The sequence below is a fragment of the Paralichthys olivaceus genome, chromosome 23 (genome assembly GCF_024713975.1).
Source record: "Paralichthys olivaceus isolate ysfri-2021 chromosome 23, ASM2471397v2, whole genome shotgun sequence".
Lineage (NCBI taxonomy): Eukaryota > Metazoa > Chordata > Actinopteri > Pleuronectiformes > Paralichthyidae > Paralichthys > Paralichthys olivaceus.
The window spans coordinates 8,492,152-8,512,537 of NC_091115.1; the positions used below are offsets into that span (position 1 = coordinate 8,492,152).

The 20,386-nt window shown below is 43.3% G+C and overlaps 2 protein-coding genes across 5 annotated transcripts in view; one reads left to right on the top strand and one right to left on the bottom strand.

The window, feature by feature from the left end:
- LOC109641358 (uncharacterized) overlaps window positions 1-20,386 on the top strand; it is a 50,199-nt gene that overhangs the window by 13,034 nt on the left and 16,779 nt on the right. For 2 of the 4 annotated variants that reach the window (XM_069519465.1, XM_069519467.1), the window contains exons 1-5: window positions 3,740-3,861; window positions 11,422-11,521; window positions 11,814-11,943; window positions 13,703-13,797; window positions 17,236-17,506. In XM_069519465.1, the coding sequence (XP_069375566.1) occupies window positions 17,323-17,506 (184 nt within the window). In that variant the 5' untranslated portion in view covers window positions 3,740-3,861; window positions 11,422-11,521; window positions 11,814-11,943; window positions 13,703-13,797; window positions 17,236-17,322. Of the gene's footprint in view, window positions 1-1,961; window positions 2,130-3,739; window positions 3,862-11,421; window positions 11,522-11,813; window positions 11,944-13,702; window positions 13,802-17,235; window positions 17,507-20,386 lie in introns of those variants that run through there. The other 2 variants (XR_011240085.1, XM_069519466.1) reach the window with 2 other exon arrangements.
- gpr37b (G protein-coupled receptor 37b) lies at window positions 2,944-20,011 on the bottom strand. The gene is made up of 2 exons (XM_020105803.2): window positions 18,302-20,011; window positions 2,944-7,640 (listed from the first exon to the last, which is right to left on the bottom strand). The coding sequence occupies exons 1-2, from the start codon at window positions 19,343-19,345 to the stop codon at window positions 6,825-6,827; spliced, it is 1,860 nt and encodes a 619-aa protein (XP_019961362.1). The 5' UTR covers window positions 19,346-20,011; the 3' UTR covers window positions 2,944-6,824.

Sequence of the window (20,386 nt, forward strand, 5' to 3'; positions counted from 1 at the left end):
CAAACCTGAAAACCTGCAGCTCCAGGAAGAAACTCCGAACCCGGCCCCTTTTTTTAATCCCCACTTTGCTTGGCAGCTGCTGGTGCTGACAGTACTGATATTCTCTCATCATGCTAAAACCCTTTATACTGACTCATTGCATTTCTTAATTTATATGAAAGTATTTACTCCTATAAAGAAACAGACTTTCTCTTGCTTTTCCTGGAAGCAACTCAAGGTTTTTATCTGAATAAAGCATCCGTTAAATATTGTATGTGACGCTACAGTGTGCACAATGCATCCATGCTACAGTACATTGTTGTATAACTTTAATCAAGGCCTAGTGTTGTTCCTGCAGAGCTGAAAATAGCAGCACAATAAAAGAGATTACAAAGTGACGGTGAAAAAACAGGATCAGAACTTCTCAGTGTTTGACCATGAAAAGACTTTTGCTACAATGGGAAGTTGAATGGGGGGGAAAAGGCTTTTGAAGGCAGTCACACAATAAATCAACAAATAGACAGACACACACACACACAGTCTGGGCTGCAGACACTTTTAGAAGTACGCTGCTGATTGAGGCTGATTGAGGCTGAGTGAGTGAGCTGGCAGGGGGCCAACAGTTTTGGGGAAATTAACAGAATGAGTGGCACATCGCCTGTCAGCTTTTTTTCTGGGACAACAAACACACACACACAAAGTCATGTCTCTATAACTTCAGGGGACGTTACATTGACTTACACTCATGTCCTGGAGATGTAGTCTAACCTTAACCATAACTTCTACTTGGCGAACCTCAAAATATGACTTCCCCTTAAATTCAATGAATTATTTTACAGGACTGGAACCCCATAATGTGAGTGTGCAAAAAGATTGAGGTCCCCACGACATGAGTAAATCATGAGCCACACTCACTCTGACAGAAGGGAGGAGACAGGGGAGACAACAGATAAAAGACTGAATCGTGGCTCATTTCAAAGTGAACAATCCCTCAATTTTCATCAGACGGCTCATAATTAAACTTTCTCATTCTCTGTCTGAGAGAAACATGACGGATCGCTGGTGGATTTAATTCAAAGTGCAAATGAGCAGTTGATTTGGCAGTAATTGCCTGAAAATGTGATTACACAAATGCTTTTAGACTTTCAAAATAATGGTAAAAAAAATGCTTAATGTGTCATTTTAACCATTTGTGTTTAAACAATTGAAGCTTTGCACATTAAAAGAGGATTTAAAAAATGTATCTCAAGTATAACTCAAGTATAAATGATCTCTTCTTCCTTTTGACAGCACACATTTGCCTTTTTTCTCCCATTTGTTTCTTTGCAGTTTTTCGCCTTCGCATCTCTTTAACCTTCACTTTCTCTCCTGACAAGATATAGACACATACAGAGAGAAACAAGACCTCCACCTCAAAACAGTGGGAGGGAATAGCAAGCTTTCCGTCGTGTTTTTTGGTGCTTGCGGAAGCTTTCTGGCATCTGCTCAGTGTTCCAGAACGACAGCTAATTCTGTTGCAGGAGGTATAAACAGTCCTGTCCTGCGTCCATATCCCAAACACAGATCCAGGACGCCGGCTGTTGTCGTCATCGTTGTATAACACTTTGGATGAAACAGACAAAGAAACGGCAACAGAGAGAGGAGAGGGAAAAGAGAGGGGTGTGTAGGATGTGTTGGGAGAACAGAGCGCAGTGATACATCGCTGATAAATATTTTAAAGGGTCCTCTGTTATGTGAAGAGAAATTAAGACACTTTTTGCTACAGAGCAGATGTAGTTGGATAATCTTAAGGGATTCAGGACACATTCTGAGACTTTTTCCAGAGGAGCAACAGAGTGTTTCTGCATATTTTCAAAAGAAAATCTCACTTTCATTTCAGAGATGTAAAGGCCATTGTGTTGAAAAGTGTTATTCGACTAAAGTATCATGACTTATAGCTTCATTTAACATTTTTTGATTTTCTTGTAACTCTGGCTCTGCAGGCTTGGATTGATCGTTATCATCAGACAGAACAGGAAGATGGATGACATGACAGCCGCTGCTGAAGTGAAACCAAAGCATCTCAATCACCACCTTGTGACCGGCTGCAGTACAAGTCATAAACCCTGCCTCCTCCATGATCGTGGATAGGACATGGACTGAACTAAAAGGCAAGTACATGTCAAAATAACTTTTCTCAGAGTTCTTATCACACTGATCTGTCTTAATTATTTATTTGATGCTATTAACTGGGTGAAATACATGATTGACAGCAGAGACTGACTCATGATTGGTCGAGCACATGTATCAGTGCAACTTGTGACCGTGGCTCCATCTTCCGATCGTTACTGTGCAGACTCTGGCTCCAAATGCTCCAAGATGGCAGCAGCCATATCCAGGAAATTTTGGCTTCATTCCTTAATAGTCTGAGGAAGAGGAGATGAGTTGTCCATCTTTATATACAGTCTATATGGTGTTTGTTCATGCCTCTACGCAACCAGTCACAAATTCTTCTTAGCTTGCTTTTTTAAAATTAATCTTCAGAGGTACAATTTTTCAGATATTCAAAATAAGTACTTAAGAGAAACTTTAACAATACAGATCAGTATAGTTTCAGCTTGAGTTTAAAGATAATGACAGAAGAGTTTGTAAGAGTAAGGGATATAAAGAGTATTTTTTGGGTTTGATCCATATAAGGAGATAAGAGTTAGGATCTGTCCACCTCTGCTGCGTCGGTTTAAAACATTTGTTTTTTTAAATCTTTCTTGCAAGTCTCCCCTTTTAACTGTATCCATGGTAACAACCCTTTGGCATGGAGGCAAAAGACTGAATCATTTCTTTGCTTTAGATTTGAACTGTTCTTTGGATTATAAGAGTTCTGTTTTACTTGAGTTAAACAATGACGGATTAAAGATGATGCCACTCACACAGTTTACTCATCAAAGATCCAAAATAGCAAATGACCCCAATAAATCAGCAGTAATAGAACATTTAGGATTTTAATATACAGTCTTCAAGATAAAGTTCTTTGATAAACAAAGGGACAGTTTTTTGGCTATATAAAAAGCTATTTAGAAACCAGTGACTAGACTTCAGAGACAGTAGTGGCCGTGTGCTTACGTTTTCAGGTATCCAATACGGACACGTTTTGCTCAGAGTGAAGAGAGGATGCTAACAAAGTTCAGAATAAACGTCTCACTGACTGGTTTTACAAGAATCACTTCATCAATAGTTCGAACCACGTTACTACACACTGAGCCATTTAGAATGAACTACACTCTCAGAAATATGCAGAAAAAGAGAATTAGGTTCAGGAGGTCAGTTTACTCTCGAGTCCCATCAAGAAATAAAGCAGAAGTCCAGACTTCAGCACTATGAGCTGTTGTTATTTAATGGGAAAAATATATTTTCTGTGTACTGTGTAATTTCCCTTGACTGGTTAACACACTGGCTCTCAATACCCTGATAGTGATAGGTAATAAAAAGAGTTGTCAAACAGGCTGCAGGGCATTGTGTTGCAGAGCTGCTGTGTTCTCGCCCATTTCATCTATTAACGTGACGAGCTGCAGGCAGCGCCAACATGAGGCCACATCCACCTGGATCTCCTGGAGCTCATAAACAAGAGTTCATTAGAGATGGCTGCTGCCTCAAGCTAAAAATAAGATTCTTCATCCACACTTCCTCTGAACAGCATTCGTACAAGCTGTATTTTTTGACTGGCCGTGGGTGTTGTCAGATCTTTTATGGTTTATGTTTTAGAGTAATTTTCTTCTCCCTGTACAGATGGAGCTGAGAGCAAACTGACCTCCGCACTGAGGGAGAGAGAGACACCCAGAGATAGTGTGCTACTACCACAAGAGCACAAGAGACAGACACAGAGAAGGTGTTTGGCAGTGCAGAATCGTAAGTAAAAGATTCATCGCAATATACAGTATACCAATGAACATCACACCTGGGTCATCACAGAGTTCACCACCATATAATCCAAGTTATAAATGCAATAATAAATCGATAATGGTCAGGAGTCATGTTGTCCACCTACGTCTTCCATACCTGATTATAGCAAAGGTTGGGTTTGTTCCATTTTCTGTCATCATTTCAGTTTCCTGCATTGTGATAAGTGATTGAACCTTCTTTTGACCCAGGTCTGATTATTAGCATTAAGGAAACAGATTTACAGTACAATACACTTGTAAATTTATACACTGTGAAAAACATTTCATTGGTTCTACTTAAAAACTCAAGTAAATGAAGAGCTAAGGGTCTTAAAGGTCAAGAATTCACACAGTAACTATTTGCTCAACCCTTGCTCAACCACTCTGTGGTTGCTGTTGTGGTTACAGTGGTAACGTTGGTGGAATTTCTTTGTAATTATTGACACAATGGATCCGTCATTTCAAACAGCTGGCTACTGATGAATTTGTTAGCCGCATTAAAACCTGTCACTTTAGTTTTTTATCTTCCCCTCTGACTCGTTTGAAAATGCTGAGCTGTGCTGTCTTTGGTTTAGGAAATCTAGAAATTCTATGTACCATTCCTGTTAGAGCCTGGAGCAACGCTACTTATGTCGCCACTTTGGAGGCTGGAACTTCGACCAAACTGGACCTGTTACTTTGCATTTACGCCTGAACGTGGGTGTGTCTGACTGGCGCTGGACCGATTGTCATAACAACAACAATTACACTTTCATGCTCAAGACACAGCATAGCGACTTTCGTGCTAACATGCCATGCTAGCTATCAATGCAATGCTAAAAAGAAGTACACAGGAGATAAAATCCACAGCCAGATAAACACACACCAGGTTCACCAGTTTCCTCTGGCTCCTCTTTCACATTAAAGTGATTTGATTGGCTAGCGCCTGCACTTGAGTGTTTTTTGAAGCATGATTCTGGCGCCTCCATGTGTCTAGCGTAAAAGCTACTAAGCGTCAGTGTTCAATGGACGGGTTTAGCAAACAAGCTTTTGCAGTGTCGCTTCTGAAGTTGTGGTATCACTTTGTTTTACAGTTCAGGAATCATAACCATGAACACGAATAACAAAAACAACCTAAATGTTTTAGTATGAACTTTTGCATTGATCATTGGTACAAATCTATAATACCACTTATATTTTCAGTCCAGCAGTTTCTAGTATTTACAGTGTTACGCTGCATTGGCACTTTTTTGTAATACGTTAATATTTTGGTTTAATCTAGTATTGATTGATATTTTCTGTCCCTTTTACTGCTGCATAATGAAACTAATAGCCTTTAATTATATTTCTGTCCCGATTAAATAAATATATGGTAATACTTATTGCATCCATTGATGTATAACAATGTTAATAACATGTAGTTTTTTATGTTAGTGATTAATTAAACACTAAGTAATTACTGTACTGTAAAGTAAAGTGCTACCATAGCTGTAGCGCAGCTGTCAAACAGCCATCACTCTCAGTAAAGGCAGTCCGGTGATGTTTAATTAAACTTTCTGTGGAAAACTCCATATTGATTTTTTTCCCCCTCACTATTGTTCATATATTACAGAGTTGCAGATAACTGCAATCTGTCTTCTTGACCTGAGACAAAGTCTGCAGCTCAATTACTTGTGATTCTAAGTCGAACCGATGGATTTGTTGTTTACAGCGCATTCATCATAAGAGCACCGAAGAAAGTGTACAGTTTATATACAGCCCAAAGTGTAAGGCGAAACATGAAACAACAGTGTAGTGCAGATATCCAATTTCAGTCCACTTCACGCAGAGTCCATCCATTTCACTTATCCTCCGCCGTGTTATGTTCCATTAGTGTCCACTCTATTCATATTCACTTCAATCAGTTTCATCTGTCGCCATTCCATTTCTCTCCGTTCAACTCTGATGTGATTTCAATTAGTCCGTTCCAGAGCATTTAATTCTACCCCAGTCTATGTTGTTGTTCTGAGACCAGCCCAGTTTTGTGTGAGTCAACTGGATATTTTTCAATATACAGTGTAAGTGTTGTGTACATTTGGATTCTCCAGGGCGTAGCGTCTTCTTTGTGTTTTCCTCTTGCAAACCGTCATTACCGCTGAGACGCCCTGTGCTAGTTTAATTATCAGAAGCCTTGTTCCCACGTGCGCGCCATTTTATGAACTGTCCATTTGCAGCAAATGTGATCTGTAAAGTGAGTCCTGCAGATCTATAGGCAGTGTCTGCCGACTGGATGCTGTATTACTGTACACGGTCGCTCTGTGATTAATTAGCTAAGTCCCCATAATTTCATGAGTGACACTTTTGGAAAGTGATTTAAAGTACTTTTTCTCTCCCTTAAGATTTGCAGCACAGTTTCCTGCACGTAAATGTTATTTATGGTGGCCAAACATATTTGTCATCACAACCCGTTTTATTAACCCTAAGAATTTATTGTGACGCATTCTGTGCAATCATTTGTACGTTGTACAGCATAAATATTACCTGTCACTGATACCATGAGGCCAGCAGTTTTTTTTCTTACTCAGTTTTTCAGCCTCAGGATTAGGTTCATTAAAAGAAATTAAGTTGATTCCATAGAGACCATCCCCACTGTCCAAAGATATTTAGGCAAACAAGGTAAAGAGAAGGGAGGTTTGTAAGGTTTCAGGCGGAATTGCTAAACATATGACCCAGGGCATGAGTGGAAAGAAGATTTAGCTTTTTGTTAATGTTCCTGGGAAGTAAGGGTTATAAAGTTAGTGTAAATGTCCAGTATTAGTGCGGGGTTGAAAGACACTGGCTGAACGTGATTATTCAGTGTCTAACTTCCTTCCGTGACCAGACGAGGTAAGGCAAATCTCTCCTAGCCAAGTCTGAGAATTTCTGGCCACAGGCAGGCTAGTGAAATCTCCACCCCTGATGAGGAATGTCACTTCAGCAGTTGGAGCCAGCAGGTGTGTAGTTACTCAGCTCCCTGCGGATGGTGCTGAACGGCGACAGCTCCAGCTCGGTGGTGCACTCGTGTTCGTTATCGTCGCTGGCCGTGGCCGAGGAGGGCACGTGGTTACAGCAGCAGCAACAGCAGCAGTCTAGGAAGGCCCTGCCCAGTGGACGACACAGGAGGAGCAGCAGCGCCGGCGTCACCGCGGCCCGACAGAAAAGCAGCAGTTGGGAGAGAAGGTGGAGGATGGACATAGTGTGCTCAGGAACACCGGCCGCCATGTATGCAGAAACTATGTTGCAGATGTTCTCAGGCACCACGCATGCACCGTACACGATTGCTAGCGCCACAACGGTGCAGTTCATCTGACTCTCCAGCCGAATCTGCTTCTTGTTGCTGCGCACACTGGCCTGCTCTGCACGCCGGATCTTGCGTGCCGTTACCAACGAGCACCCGATGGTGAAGAGGGTGGGCAAACAAAAGTAGCAGCCGAAGCACCACCACAGACGAGCACCCTCATAGGTCAGGCCCAGCACGTAGAGCATGTCAGGAAGCGAGGTGGATATCCTGATGATGCAGCGTTCGACGGGAGGCTCGCCTGGGATTCCCGTGTCCTCTGTCACCAGCTGTCTAATGAGGAGCTCAGGGAGGGCCAAAAGAAGGGCGCCGATCCAGATGACGGCGAGCTTGGCAGTGGTAGATGTGCAGTTCTCGATCATCTCATAGTACATCTGGACGTTGGTGGCTGCACGGAAGCGGTCGATGCACAGAGCGCACAGGGTAAAGGTGGTCACGCCCAACGACGCCACCTGAAGAAACAGGCAGGAAACATTTATCAGGAGAGAAGTCACTTTAATCATCGAGTACAATGAATGTTCTGATATTTGCTCGGTGGCCTACAGACGCTCTTTAAAGATATATTCCTGTTCCCAATATATTTAAAAATAGTGCAGGAAACATCTCAATGCTGCAAGCATGAGGATTCGAGACAAGAGTGAATTATGGATTCTGATCTGACAGTAGCCTTGTACTGGTGATAATCTCCAATCATTTCAACTGACAGAAGAGCAAACTCATGACACTTTTCCAAGTTGTAGTCAAGGTTGTCAAGAATAAAAGAATAACAAGAAACTGACAAAAGTGCAGAAAATGTCTGACAGATACATAATGAGAGGCTGCAAGTTCCCTTGTTCCCACTTGATGAGTGAAGAGCAGGACAAAAAATAATGGTATGCGGCTTTTAGGTGCATGTAACAAACGTATAATCACAAGTAGAGGAGCAACAGCAACACAATGGACGGCTGTAAACTGGTATTATAGTTGTGTTGCATCCCTGAATGTGTGCGACTGAGAGGGTGGATTAAAAGCTGTCAGAGCTGCATTCACATGTATTTTCACGCCCCTTGTTCAATGGCTGTTTTACTAAATAACAAACCCAAACACTTCACTGCTTTTGTTAATTACCTGCATTATCCCAATGTTCTCCATGTATAAGCTCTGCAAACTGAGGGCACAAATTTCCTTAGGATGTGAAAGCATCTGCTGGACAAACAGTCAATTTGGTGGGCAACTTGGAAAATTACCCTTGGCAGTGTGTGTATGTGTGTTGGTGTGTGTAACTTTGTGTGTGTGTGTTGGTGTGTGTAACTTTGTGTGTGTGTGTGTGTGTGTGTGTGTGTGTCCTCACTTGAACCAGTTTCTTCTCAGATTTTGCCTAAAGCACCAAATCTCCTGCATCTGACCCACTCTCTTCCTCCATCCTTCACCTTTACATCCTCTGTCTCTCTTTTTTTTATTTTTTAAATCTATTCTCTCTTTTCCTCTCCTCACCCGCCGTTCCCCTCTGCACACCTCTCCTTTCTTTACTCCCTTCATTTCAAATTTAATTACAACAGCCAGCCTCCCAGATGGCCCCGGTGAGCCACGGCATTAGCACTCTAAACACATACTTCCTGGACGGATAGAGATGTACACACATGGTGAGATGTTCTGTGTGTCTGAACGTGCACGCACACACACACACTAACCAGGCTAATGAAGGGCGACCAAACGGAACAGTGAGGGGGTAAGTGGTAAGTGGGGTAGACAACCCCCCCCACAGACTCCAGCACCGAACAATAATTGTGATCGATGTGACTACGCTTCGGACCAGGGGGGTTTATTACCTGCTGTCACGCCACAATCTCGTAACTCTAATTGTGAATTGTTTTATAATTTTGCCAAAGCAGAACGATTATTAATTTTGTCCTTTAGGTGTTCAAGCCATGCAATTTTTTTCAGTGCAACCTGAAATTGATTTGAGCCAAACATGTAAAGTATATGTAAGTTAGTGTTTTTTTCAAACTCTGGTCTTCAGTCCTCACTAAAAATCTGTTTGGAATAATTCCTCTTTCTCTGACACTACAGGCATCTGCAAAGACAAAAACATGGCTTCCCAGTTTTAATGTCCCAGAGTTAATTAACCAACTGCAACTGTGAAGCAGTAAAATGCTCACAATGAAACAGGAAGTCATTCTTTGCGGTCGTATCTTTAACAAGATGAGTGTCAGTCTGTCGCTGTTATGTGACTAAAGTTGAAACAGGATTCTAACAGCCTGTCCTTGTCTTCAGTGAACAAAGTTTAAACAAAAGAAAAAGCACATTTCACCTGCAACATGTTGCTGAAATAGATGCTCCGCTCACTTCACTCTCTGACTCATCTGTCAGTGTTGATACTATTTTCTGAAATTGCTGCCTGCTATTTATTTCTCCATCCTGCCGCACATTTACACACTAAAATGCTGCACGTTTGGAATGAATCAAGTGAGTTTTTTTTTATCACAGAACACTGAGGTGTTTTTGACAGCTGCTGGATCACGTGAATCAGGCCCCATATTATGAATATTAACAGTGAGAATGCCTTAATTTGTCTGTGTACATGTGGCCCTACATCCCTTCATTTTACAGTTGAAGAAGCATCATATCAGTCGCTATGAGTGACCCACTTCGTTCTCCATAAACATGCACACCAAGCACACCTGTATTCCCATATGTGGTGGCTGTATGCCAACACACATGCACCCCTTCATGACACATGGATGCTTGCACGTGGTGAATATTTCATGACTCGAACAACAGAGCTGGAATGGCTATAAAGGCTGTCATGGAGGACTATGGAACCCAGCTTTGATCAGCGTGTTGGGGTGGAGAGCAAGGGGCAGGACGAACAAGCATTGCTTTGTACTGGAGGGGAGATGAGAGAGAGAGTGCAAGAGTCGGGCCTGGTGGGGTGATGAAGGGATATGTGTGTGTGTGTGTGTGTGTGTGTGTGTGTGCGTGTGCGTGTGCGTGTGTGTGTGTGGAAGGTGGTTATGCAAATGTGTGTGCATAAGAAACGAGGACAGAAGAAGAATGGAGAAGGAAAGAGAAAGTAATGAAGGGGTGGGGAGATACTAGAGCTGCTTTCAGACACACACTGAAGTCCGGATGTTTTCCTGAAATTCTCTTGAAGGGCTGTACGAGAGAAGCCAGCCCCCTGGTAAATTGTCCAGAAAATTTCTGAGAGCCCATGTGAGAATTCAGCAGGGAAATTGAAAAGAGGTGCCATGTACAAAGATGTACATTTTTAACGGAATGTGAGTGCTTTGGGCGATAGGGGCCGCCACCAGTGATGATGTAAACAAAAAAACAGCGGAATATATACGTCATCTCCTGCCTCCTTCTACAGACATTTTGCTGTTGACCAGCACAATCTCCTGCAGCGCTCTTGTGTGTTAAAAGCAAACACTGGAAAATGCCCAGATCCAATTTTCTGGAGTTTTCAGGCCTGAAAACAGCTTAAGACTTAGAGAACGGAGACACTGAGAGTGAACAGTGAAGGACAGAAGGGGACAGTATCAGTGAGTTAGACACAGACCAGAGTCACAGGAAGAGAGAAATAGTCCAGGTCTCCTTCAGACTTATTAACAATGTTGACGTGACATTTCCTCCAAACAGCAGCCTCGACCCTGCCATGTTCTTTTTACCAGCTGTATGAATAACAGTCACACTAGCATTGAGGCTGAAAAAGGTGCTTCTAAAATGTTGTCTCAATACTTTTTTAGAACAGTAGTACAATTACACAAGTACCCAGTAAACCTCAGTGAACAAAATCATTCTTATTATGGTCTCGATGACCCAGAGGACATAACTCCCATGTTTGTATGTTTGGCTATGGTTATAAGTCTAGCCCCTTATATAGCCATAACCAGGCTAGCTATTTTCCCAATGCTAAGCTTAACTAGCTGGGGTGTTGTTGTATTTTTTTATTAACTGTATTTTTATTTATTTGTTGTTTTTAAAACTAAACGTATTTGTATCGATTTTTCCACGACAGGTTAGCTGTTTCCTGTCTTTATGCTGTTCAAAGACAGCATGTTGTATATTTACTAAACAACTATTAGATAGCGTTAATAAATCAATAACTCCTGGCAAAGAAAAGTGAATAATTACATGTCCAAAAATGTCAGAGCAGTACTTCTAATATAGAGTTTTGTGTATATTTTAAAGACACTGTCTATATAAACTTGGAAAGTATTTCAGTTCTGTTTTTCTTTTTCTTCTCAACCTTAGACTGAAAGGCTTCACAGAGGGAAAGAAAAATAAGAACATGAAACAACCTTTCATCCCTCACACCTGTTCCTCCGGTTCTGGCCGTCGATCAGCGCAGCAGGTGAGAAAGACATTTTCCCCCGGTGCTGTTTTTAATAACGGCCCATTAACTTCCTGATTAAAGGTCCTGTGAGCTGGTGGCACAAAGGCCTCGCGTTATTAATTGGGTCTTAACAAGTGCTGGTGGAGCTTGTGCAGCCGCGCTGTGACGACAGCCACTGTCAGGGATAATGGCTGTTATCTGGTGATGAATGAGCTAATGTGGAGACACAACAACACACACACACACACATGGTCTGATAGTAATGAGCCAGAGAGACAAAGGGTTATTCCTGCTGCTGTGCTTTTTCTAGGTTGTGTGTGACCCAGTACAGGCTCCAGCAGACCATAACTCTAACCAGAGCGACCCTGCCACTGACAGCCACCATCCGTCTCCCAGCTGTGCTGCGTGTCTGGAAGAGGGAAGGAAAGAAGGTGCAGTGGGTGAGTGTGCACGCCCACATGTGAGCATGAATTCATGTCTGTGCATGGCCACATTTATGTATTTTATTGTGGGTTTGTGTGTATGAGCGCATATGTGGATAGTGCTCACATAGTGTGTGTCAGTGTGTGAGGTTATTCAGACAGGCTCTATCTTTAGATTGAGGGTGGATGATGCTAGAGACCAAAACTAACATCTCTTTGTTTGAGTATTTTCTTTTCTCATATGACAAAAACATTTCTGCTTTCAACCACATCTAGTGACTTCTCTATGTGGATGGAGCTCAGTTGTAATGGAGAGGGTTTAGTTGTGAACCACGTGTTGAGAATATTTGTGTTAATGAGGAAACTTCAAAATATTATATTCTGTTCTTTTATATCCTGCTCTTATTACACTGTACAATCAGCACTGCTCCCAGTAATCCACACACATATTATATCTATGCCACTCAGGTTTTTCTATCTTTGCAATTTCAATATCATATATGTGCAATACTGTTTTACTGTTTATAGTTTGATTACATTGTACATATTTCTATCCTTTATAGCTCATTGTGTTTATATTGTATTTTTTACTTTTGCTACAAAACGAACACACAGCCTTGTTTGATCTATATTTAGTAGCTGTTTGGGAGCTTTCAATTACATCACATGGTCTTCTTCAGCTGGTCGTTTTATTTCCAACAATTTGGCAAATATACCTCTTTGCTTTTTTGCTGAACATTAGATAAATAGATCAATAACACTCTAATGTCCTTACAGTAAATAAAAAACTGAAGCCAGAAGCCGCAGCACCACTGAAGCCCACTGAGGAACACGTTATAGTTTTATTGGACAGAGAATGGGCTTTTTGCTAAGATAAAGACATCAGTCTTTTCTATTCAATTCTATTATATTCCACAGAATTCACACAGAAATAGGGCAAGCACTCACATTTTTTTTTTTCTTCCTCTTCTCTTTAATTAAATTAACAGCCACAGTAAATTACAGTTTCCTCCTCTATTCTGCTGCTTTGTGTCTCAGTCTTACAGTGAGTTTTAATTCCGGACAATAAATTCCTCTTCCATTAAATGATATCCTGACCTGTGGCAGATTTCCCCTGGACAATGAAAAATGTATTCTGCCCTCGGTGTATAGTGGCCGCTGGGAAGTCTTATTCCAGGTCATTGATTCCTGCCTAGAAGTGTTTTGCTGGTGGAAATAGAAAATGCAATAGCTGTAATATTCTTCTTTTCCAAGGCTGGCTACATGCCGGCCTGCTCTGTGTTCATCCAAAACCAAGGCACTGCTCTTTTTACATTTCACCAACACACCTAATTCATAATGACAATCACCCAATGAATATTTCATATTTACATGGGTAATTATCAATTTGGGTAATTGCATCTAACAGCAAGCCTAATCTGTGCTTGTGTTGTTGTGTGGTCTTGTCTCATCACACAAACCAAGATCTGATCATCCATGGGCTGAGAGCGCTGACTGCATGCACTCACCACTGTGCATTATGTAGAGCCATTAATTAAATACCCTGAATAATTCACATATCCTCCAATTAACTGTCATTCCTGAGCCTAATAGACGCAGAGGACATGAGATCCAGAGTGTTTGTGAATTTGAGTTGTGTTTATGTGTTGCACACAGTGCACTTGGCATATAAACTAAATTGTGCTTATGTGCCCCAATACTTTCATAATGTGTGTGTGTGTGTGTGTGTGTGTGTGTGTGTGTGTGTGTGTGTGTCTCTGTGTCTCTTCTCCCTTAGGCTCACTTCTAATCACAGATAGCTGATGCAGAGAGAGAGAGAGGGAGAGAAGGCCATCCCACCCATCTGGAGGATCAGCACGCCCTACTGCCTCTGTGAGTGAGTGACTGTGTGTGTGTGTGTGTGTGTGCTGGTCTAGATACTTTGTTGGATAAATAGACAAACAGTCCATGGATGTAAATAACCGTGTATATTCACATACAGGACTGATTTTTTGCAGTGGACATCTCCAGAGCTTCTTTAGACTGGATATGAAGATGGAAGACAATACAATCAATTTCGACCAATCATGTGTCAGTCTCCCCTGTCAATCATGACACCATTTTCATAGCATTGAATATCTAATCAATGTATCAAATCACTCTTATCAGAAAAATGTGCACTTGAACAAACATTATTGTGAAGAACTGAAATGACACAAACTATCTTTGAGAAAAAATAATTTGACACATACTTTAATCCATGTCCCTTCTACTAACATGTAGGAGGAGGGGTTCATGCTGCATCCAGCCACCATATTTTTGGCTTTGGCTTCACTTTTTGGGAGCAACCACATCATCTATCTTTATATTCAGTCTATGAGACTGGTCCTCAGTGCCCCTCTCTCCTCCTCCGCCGCCTCCTCCCTTTCTCTGTTTCTGCCAGTCTATCACTTTTCTCATCCTCTTTCCTGCTCTGCTTCTCTCCCTCTCTCTCCGCCTGCCTGCCAAAGCCCACTGTACCATAGCACAGACAGCCCACAGTCTCTCTCTACAGGGTATTGAACAGCGCAGCAGAGGTCAGAATGAACCTAGTAATAAATGAGACACACACACACACACTCTAAAGTAATGCACACACCAAAATAGGTCAGTGTTGAGTTAGTGTTGTACTGTATAATAAGATTTTTCTACATGTTATACAGGATGTGGTGTAATGCAGCTAAACTGTTTGTGGAATTGCCAATTACACTGAATGAGACAAAGCGTCTTTAGGGAGTCACTAATGTCCCATGATGATGACAGACAGTTATTCGTAAATCAGGTTTAAAGACGGTGCGAGCGCAGCCGTGTGTATCTGCTAATGGGAGTGGTCATTAGGCTGCTGCATACCTGAAGCAAACTCTCCGTGGTCACCGAGAGTTTGTTATTCCTCAATTACAAACCCTGGGTGACCAAGAAGCCTAAAAGCATCCTTAATGAGAGAAGATGGTTTTTCACAGCATCTACCAAGGAGAAAAACACATCAAGAGAAATGTGAATCAGGACCAAGTTAAAACCCGGAGCAGAAATAAAACTGAGCAGAAGTTTTACGTTCACAGTCACAGTCAGCTGTAGAAGAACAGAGACTTTGCTTTGTTCCACACCATGTAGCAGTCGTTCTCGCCAGAAACCTGCACTCACTTCAATCTGTACCGATTTTACGGATTATGGATTTTTTAACGGAACAGGCCCCAGAGAGTCCTTCATCAAACACACCAGCACAGGCTCACCACAAGGGTGTCCTACTGTTCATTCTTCACACTGATAACTGGAAGGGCGTGTTAACCTCAGTGAAAACAAGATCCTCTTCTCACATTCAGCCCCTCACTGGGAATCTGACCCCTTTATGATGTCATGGTGACAGTGCGGTCTGATAAGGCAAAACATTTTTGATAACCCAGAAAAGGAACTAGAGGAGAATTATCCTCTATTGAACTTGGCACATGAAAAATTTAAATACCTTTCCATGTTTATTTATTATTACCATTATTATTTGTATTATTAGTAGTAGTAGTGTTATTATTTATATCTCTTCTGGTAAATGTGTGTATGTATAGCCCCTGTCTGTTTAAGCTCCAAATCCAATGGCCCTCATGGTTTAAATATGTTGTATTGATTAATTGATTGCGTAGTTTCAAAAGAAGATTATGTGTGACAGACTCATGAGCTGATAAATCGGACAAAGCGACAGCACATGCACGGTTCCACTTGTGCTCATGTGCACATTTTTACACTTTGACATTTTAATGCCTCACATTATTGAATGAGATGTGGGTTGTCTGTCTCAGTCACAAGCATCTCGTGATCGTTTTCATGCTATTTAAACAAGGATCAGGCTTCAACTGATAATAATCCATGTTCACAGCATGAACAAGACATAAAATGATTATTCAAGTTCAACATCTTCTTTTTTCATCATATTTATGGTTAATGAGACATTTGTCTAAATCACTGTGTTACAGCAGCATAGTTCTGAATGAACCTTGACGAAATGACTCACTTCCCTGTAGTAAAGGAGGCTTATAAAATACTTGCTGCGCTGCTTATTTGTTATTTCAGCCGACGCTCAGGTCTTATCCTAATCAACTGCCAGGTGTGAAAACCCAATTATTGCCCATTAGTTTTGCTTGAATTTGCCGCCGTGTGCATCGCGGCCCGGAGGGGTCGTCTGCAGCGACAGCAGCATGAAACTGGAGCGTATCTGAAATAAAGCAGGCCGGATTTAGCTGGCATTTTTATTTTGTGCAGCATTCTTACAATTTCCTCGCCGCGTTAGCTCACGTGTCACACCTGAAAATTGCTTTCTCTTTGAGGTTTGTAAAAATCCACACTCGGCTAAACACAGAATAACACAAGGTTTAGTGAAGGCAGCACCGTGGCGGACTTGTCTCTCAGCGGACATTGATACTCTTATCTGTGCCACCTTTTGATCATGTATGCGTGCACACGTGAAGTTGGGTTTCGGGTTTGCTTTGAATGGGCCTGTGTAAGGGTGAGCATGTTGCGTGCGAGCGTCAGCATGTGTGACTGAGTTTGTGAGTCTTTGTTTCAGGCCGAATGTTGACGTCCCCTGTGACTGAATTTGGGTTAAGTGAAGAATAAAGTCACTCAGTGGGGGTGACTGTGTTTGTGTGTGTGTGTTTCACTGAGTGTTCCACAGGGAGAGTGTGAGCCCCAGGCTGCATTACTCATGGCCTGACACATGCATGCACGCACACACACTGAAGACACAGTGAACATAGACAGGCCCCAGTGCACATGTCCTGATGGATACAAAATGCATATTCAAATGCTATTTTAGATGCTGGGAGACAAGTGAGAACCACTCCTACACACACACTGTTCATTAAGAATCAGGATTTGGTCTGAGCTCTACAGGAGTCTGTGTTAAAGTTATTAAATAATATCCTGTGGTTCTTGGATATGCAATGAGATGGGGATGGGGTCTGTTTCTCTCTAATCCCCCATAATTAAAACATATGCACCCATGCAAGGTGTTTGTCACATGCTGTGCATCAGAGAAACATGAAATGAGAGCACATGATTACATTGTTTGTGAATTAGTGAGGCTGGTGCAATGCGATATTATCAATGTAAATGAATGAAAGACCTGTGGCTTTTATAAATTGTACTTATCTACTGAAACCATTAACCATTCTTGTGATCTAAATTTCTTGTAGAACTATTAGCAGCATTTCATTCATTTCAAAAGAGTAAATCATTGCACAGTCCTGCAGTTCTATGTCAATTTCACACCACATTGACTAACTTCTATAATATTTCTCCATGCAGAAACTGGTCGTGACGTTCGTCTGCTGGGATCTATTTGAAAAGGCTTTTAACGCTTAACTCAGCTCAACATCTTCAAATTAGCAACGCATGGAAACTCATCGTGAAGGCACCGCCAGGACAATAACATGCCGCTCTCTGGCTCATGTTACCTCTTCATTGTGCGGCAGCCCTCTCCTGTCTCTGGAGGGTGGGGTCAAAGTTGAATGCACCTGCTCTGGCTCGCTGCCTGGAGGCTGGATAACTCTCTCTCCTGACGTCTGGTCTATTTTAGGTTTGGTTACATTTCCATTTCTCTTTTTGCTGCACTGTGTAGAACACCTTTCTCTCACTCCTGCATCTCAGACACTATCCACAACTTAGTTTCTTCCAGTTCTGTCTGATTTAGCGTAGCCTATACGTTGTATTTGGGTTAATTTAACGCTTTAAAAAGAATGTGTGTTGCCTCTGCTCTTTTGTCTTTTCCTTGTACAAGGTATGGCCATTCAAAACAAGCTTTAAAACCCCTGAGCTGAAAACCAGCTCTGTACAAAAGATCCTTTTCGGGTGAATCTGACACGGGTGTAATTGCAGTAAGCACACAAAGGGAAGGTATTAACCTGGTGTAAACAACCTGTCTTACATCCCTCTAGTGCCGCCTTACATACTGTAGGTGTGTTGAAAGACAAACCAAAAGACGGGGACGTGGAAGGGACAAAGAGTGACACACTATGTGAGTGTGTTTGTACCACTTGAGTACCTCGCCAGCTCCCCGTCACCCTAACTTAAATATGCATCAGGGTGACAGATGGAGGATGAGCCACTTGTCTTACATCCTGGTGTGTGTGTGACATGTCTACATGCCTCAAGGCCCAGGTGAGGTTCTCCAGCAGCAGATGTACAGAGCGTACTTGTTACTGGATGACATTACATCCTGTACAGCCACGACTGTGTATACTTTCAGGCCTGCTAGGGCTTTGAAACTGAAAGCCCAACCCTTTAGGTCCACTGTGGCAAAAAAACTGCATCTTAACTAAATCAATAATTTGTTTGTCAGAGCAGAATAAAAACCCCAAACCCAAAGATTTACCTCCACATATGGCACCACTTTGCAGGTGAACTCCCCCAGCAGCCAGGACTTGGTCAGTTCATGGAACACCACCATGGGAAGGCAGAAGAGGATGAGCACAAAATCCCACACGGCCAAGTTGGCCAGCAGAGAGTTGGAGATGCTCTTCATGTAGTAGTTCTGGCACACGATGCACAGGATGGCGATGTTGCCCGCTATGCCCACCAGGAAAATCACTCCGGACACGCAGGTGATCGCGTACGCGCCGTAGGTCTCGCTGGTCACCGGGTAGAAGGGGTTCTTGATCTCGTCGCCGAAGTCCTGCGAGCTGGGGGGCGTGATCGGCGTGGCGTCCCAGGGGTTCTCCTCCCTGAACGTGAACAACTCGGGCCTCCTGGTGAAGAGGTCAAAGGGCAGGTCTGTGGAGGTGAGGGCCGCCGGCTTGGGGATGGGTTCCCACGGCGACGTGTGAGGTTGAGCCGAAAGCACCGCGTCTTTGTTCAGCCGGTTTCTCCCCCTCTTCCATCCTTTCTTCTGCTCGTCTTTTGTGCCCCTCTTGTGCCTGTCGCCCTCCTCGGGGCCCCCTCCTCCCCAGCCCATTGAGGAGGGCTTAGCCGCATTGTAGTGTCCACCTGCTGGCGTCCTCGTAGTACCGAGAGCGCCATTCAACTTTATCCTCTTATTATGGCGGCGCGTCGCGTCCCAATGTGCGACGGCGTTGGGGTCCTCCATGGGTGTCACAGTCCTATTGAAGTCGCGTTTGTTGTGTCCCACTCGCCTTGTCTCCCCCGCAATGAACGCTCTCTTCCAGGGGTGAGTGGAGTTGAGGGTCCCCCTGGAGATCGCCCGCTCCGCCGAGGACGCACCTGTGGCATATCCCGCCGAGAGCGCACGGTCCCTGGCTTTGTTTTGGTGACTTTCCCGCAGTGACGCGTGGAAAGTCCTGGCAGAGTACGCGCTGACGTTGCCGTCCTCTTTACCTCGCACTTCCCCATTATTCCTCAAACATAATAAAACATGTGCGTGGGCCAGTAACACAAACAACGTCCTAGGCTGCAGAATCATGGTCCGGGGAATGTGTTGATTGCAGGTTTAAATCCTCACAAGTGCGTCCTCATCCCTCTGTGCCAGCGCGGGGACACTCTTCCATTCAGTCAACACCCATGTTGGAAGCAGCACCCAGGGGAGCTCACGGTTACGAGTGATCCGCTGCATACAGGGGTGAGCTCTGCAGACTTTTACTCGGGCTGTATCCCAGCTCAGTGGTGCACTGGCGCTGCAGCTGCAAAAAACCTCCAATGCTCCAGAAGTCTTGACATCACCGAGCAGGACAGCGAGTCAGAGTCCGGAGGGAGGCACGCGGGGAATTGTTGCATATCCTCACTCACATAATCCGCAGCATTCAGTCCCCAGCATCCGAGAGGAGTATGTGAGTGTGTTGGTGCGTTAGTTCAGTGGGTTGGGTCGGCTGGCAGCAGCAGCAGCAATGCGGTGCAGTCCTGGTAAAGCCCACCACCAGGCTGTGATGCGCGGGAGTGGAGAGGATGGAGAGAGAGAGAGAGTGACAGAGGGAAAGAGGAGGGGTAGAAACCGGCCGCTCCTCCTTGTCCCCTTGCTTTCTCCTCCTCGAGTGTTCCAGGACCGTGGAAGAAAATGGACTCCCCTGGCGGCTAACCCCGATCTGTCACTCCTCATCCATCACGGAGCATCCAGCAACCCCCGGAGCAGACTACGGCTCCAGCCCCCCCAGCGGCAGACGCACCGCAGCCACGCCCGACAAGACGTGCCGATAAATACATTACCCATCAGGTTTTAATTTTTACGCACAGGCGGCGCTGCTATCCATGCGACAATTACGCAGATGCCTTTAACCCAAATTGATGACAATTAATAACATCTTTCATAAGAAAAGTCTTTCACCTTGGTTTTAAAGATGAATACTTGCAGAGGATACTCAAGATATTCATCATTCATGGTGCTTCTTATTTTACAGCTGCAAAGTTACCACATTGTGCATAATGTGCTTTATATCTGGGGCAGTACTCCAATGTTATTTCTTTAGTGTGACACAATCACATGTTCCTACTGGGAAAAAAACTGTAGTGA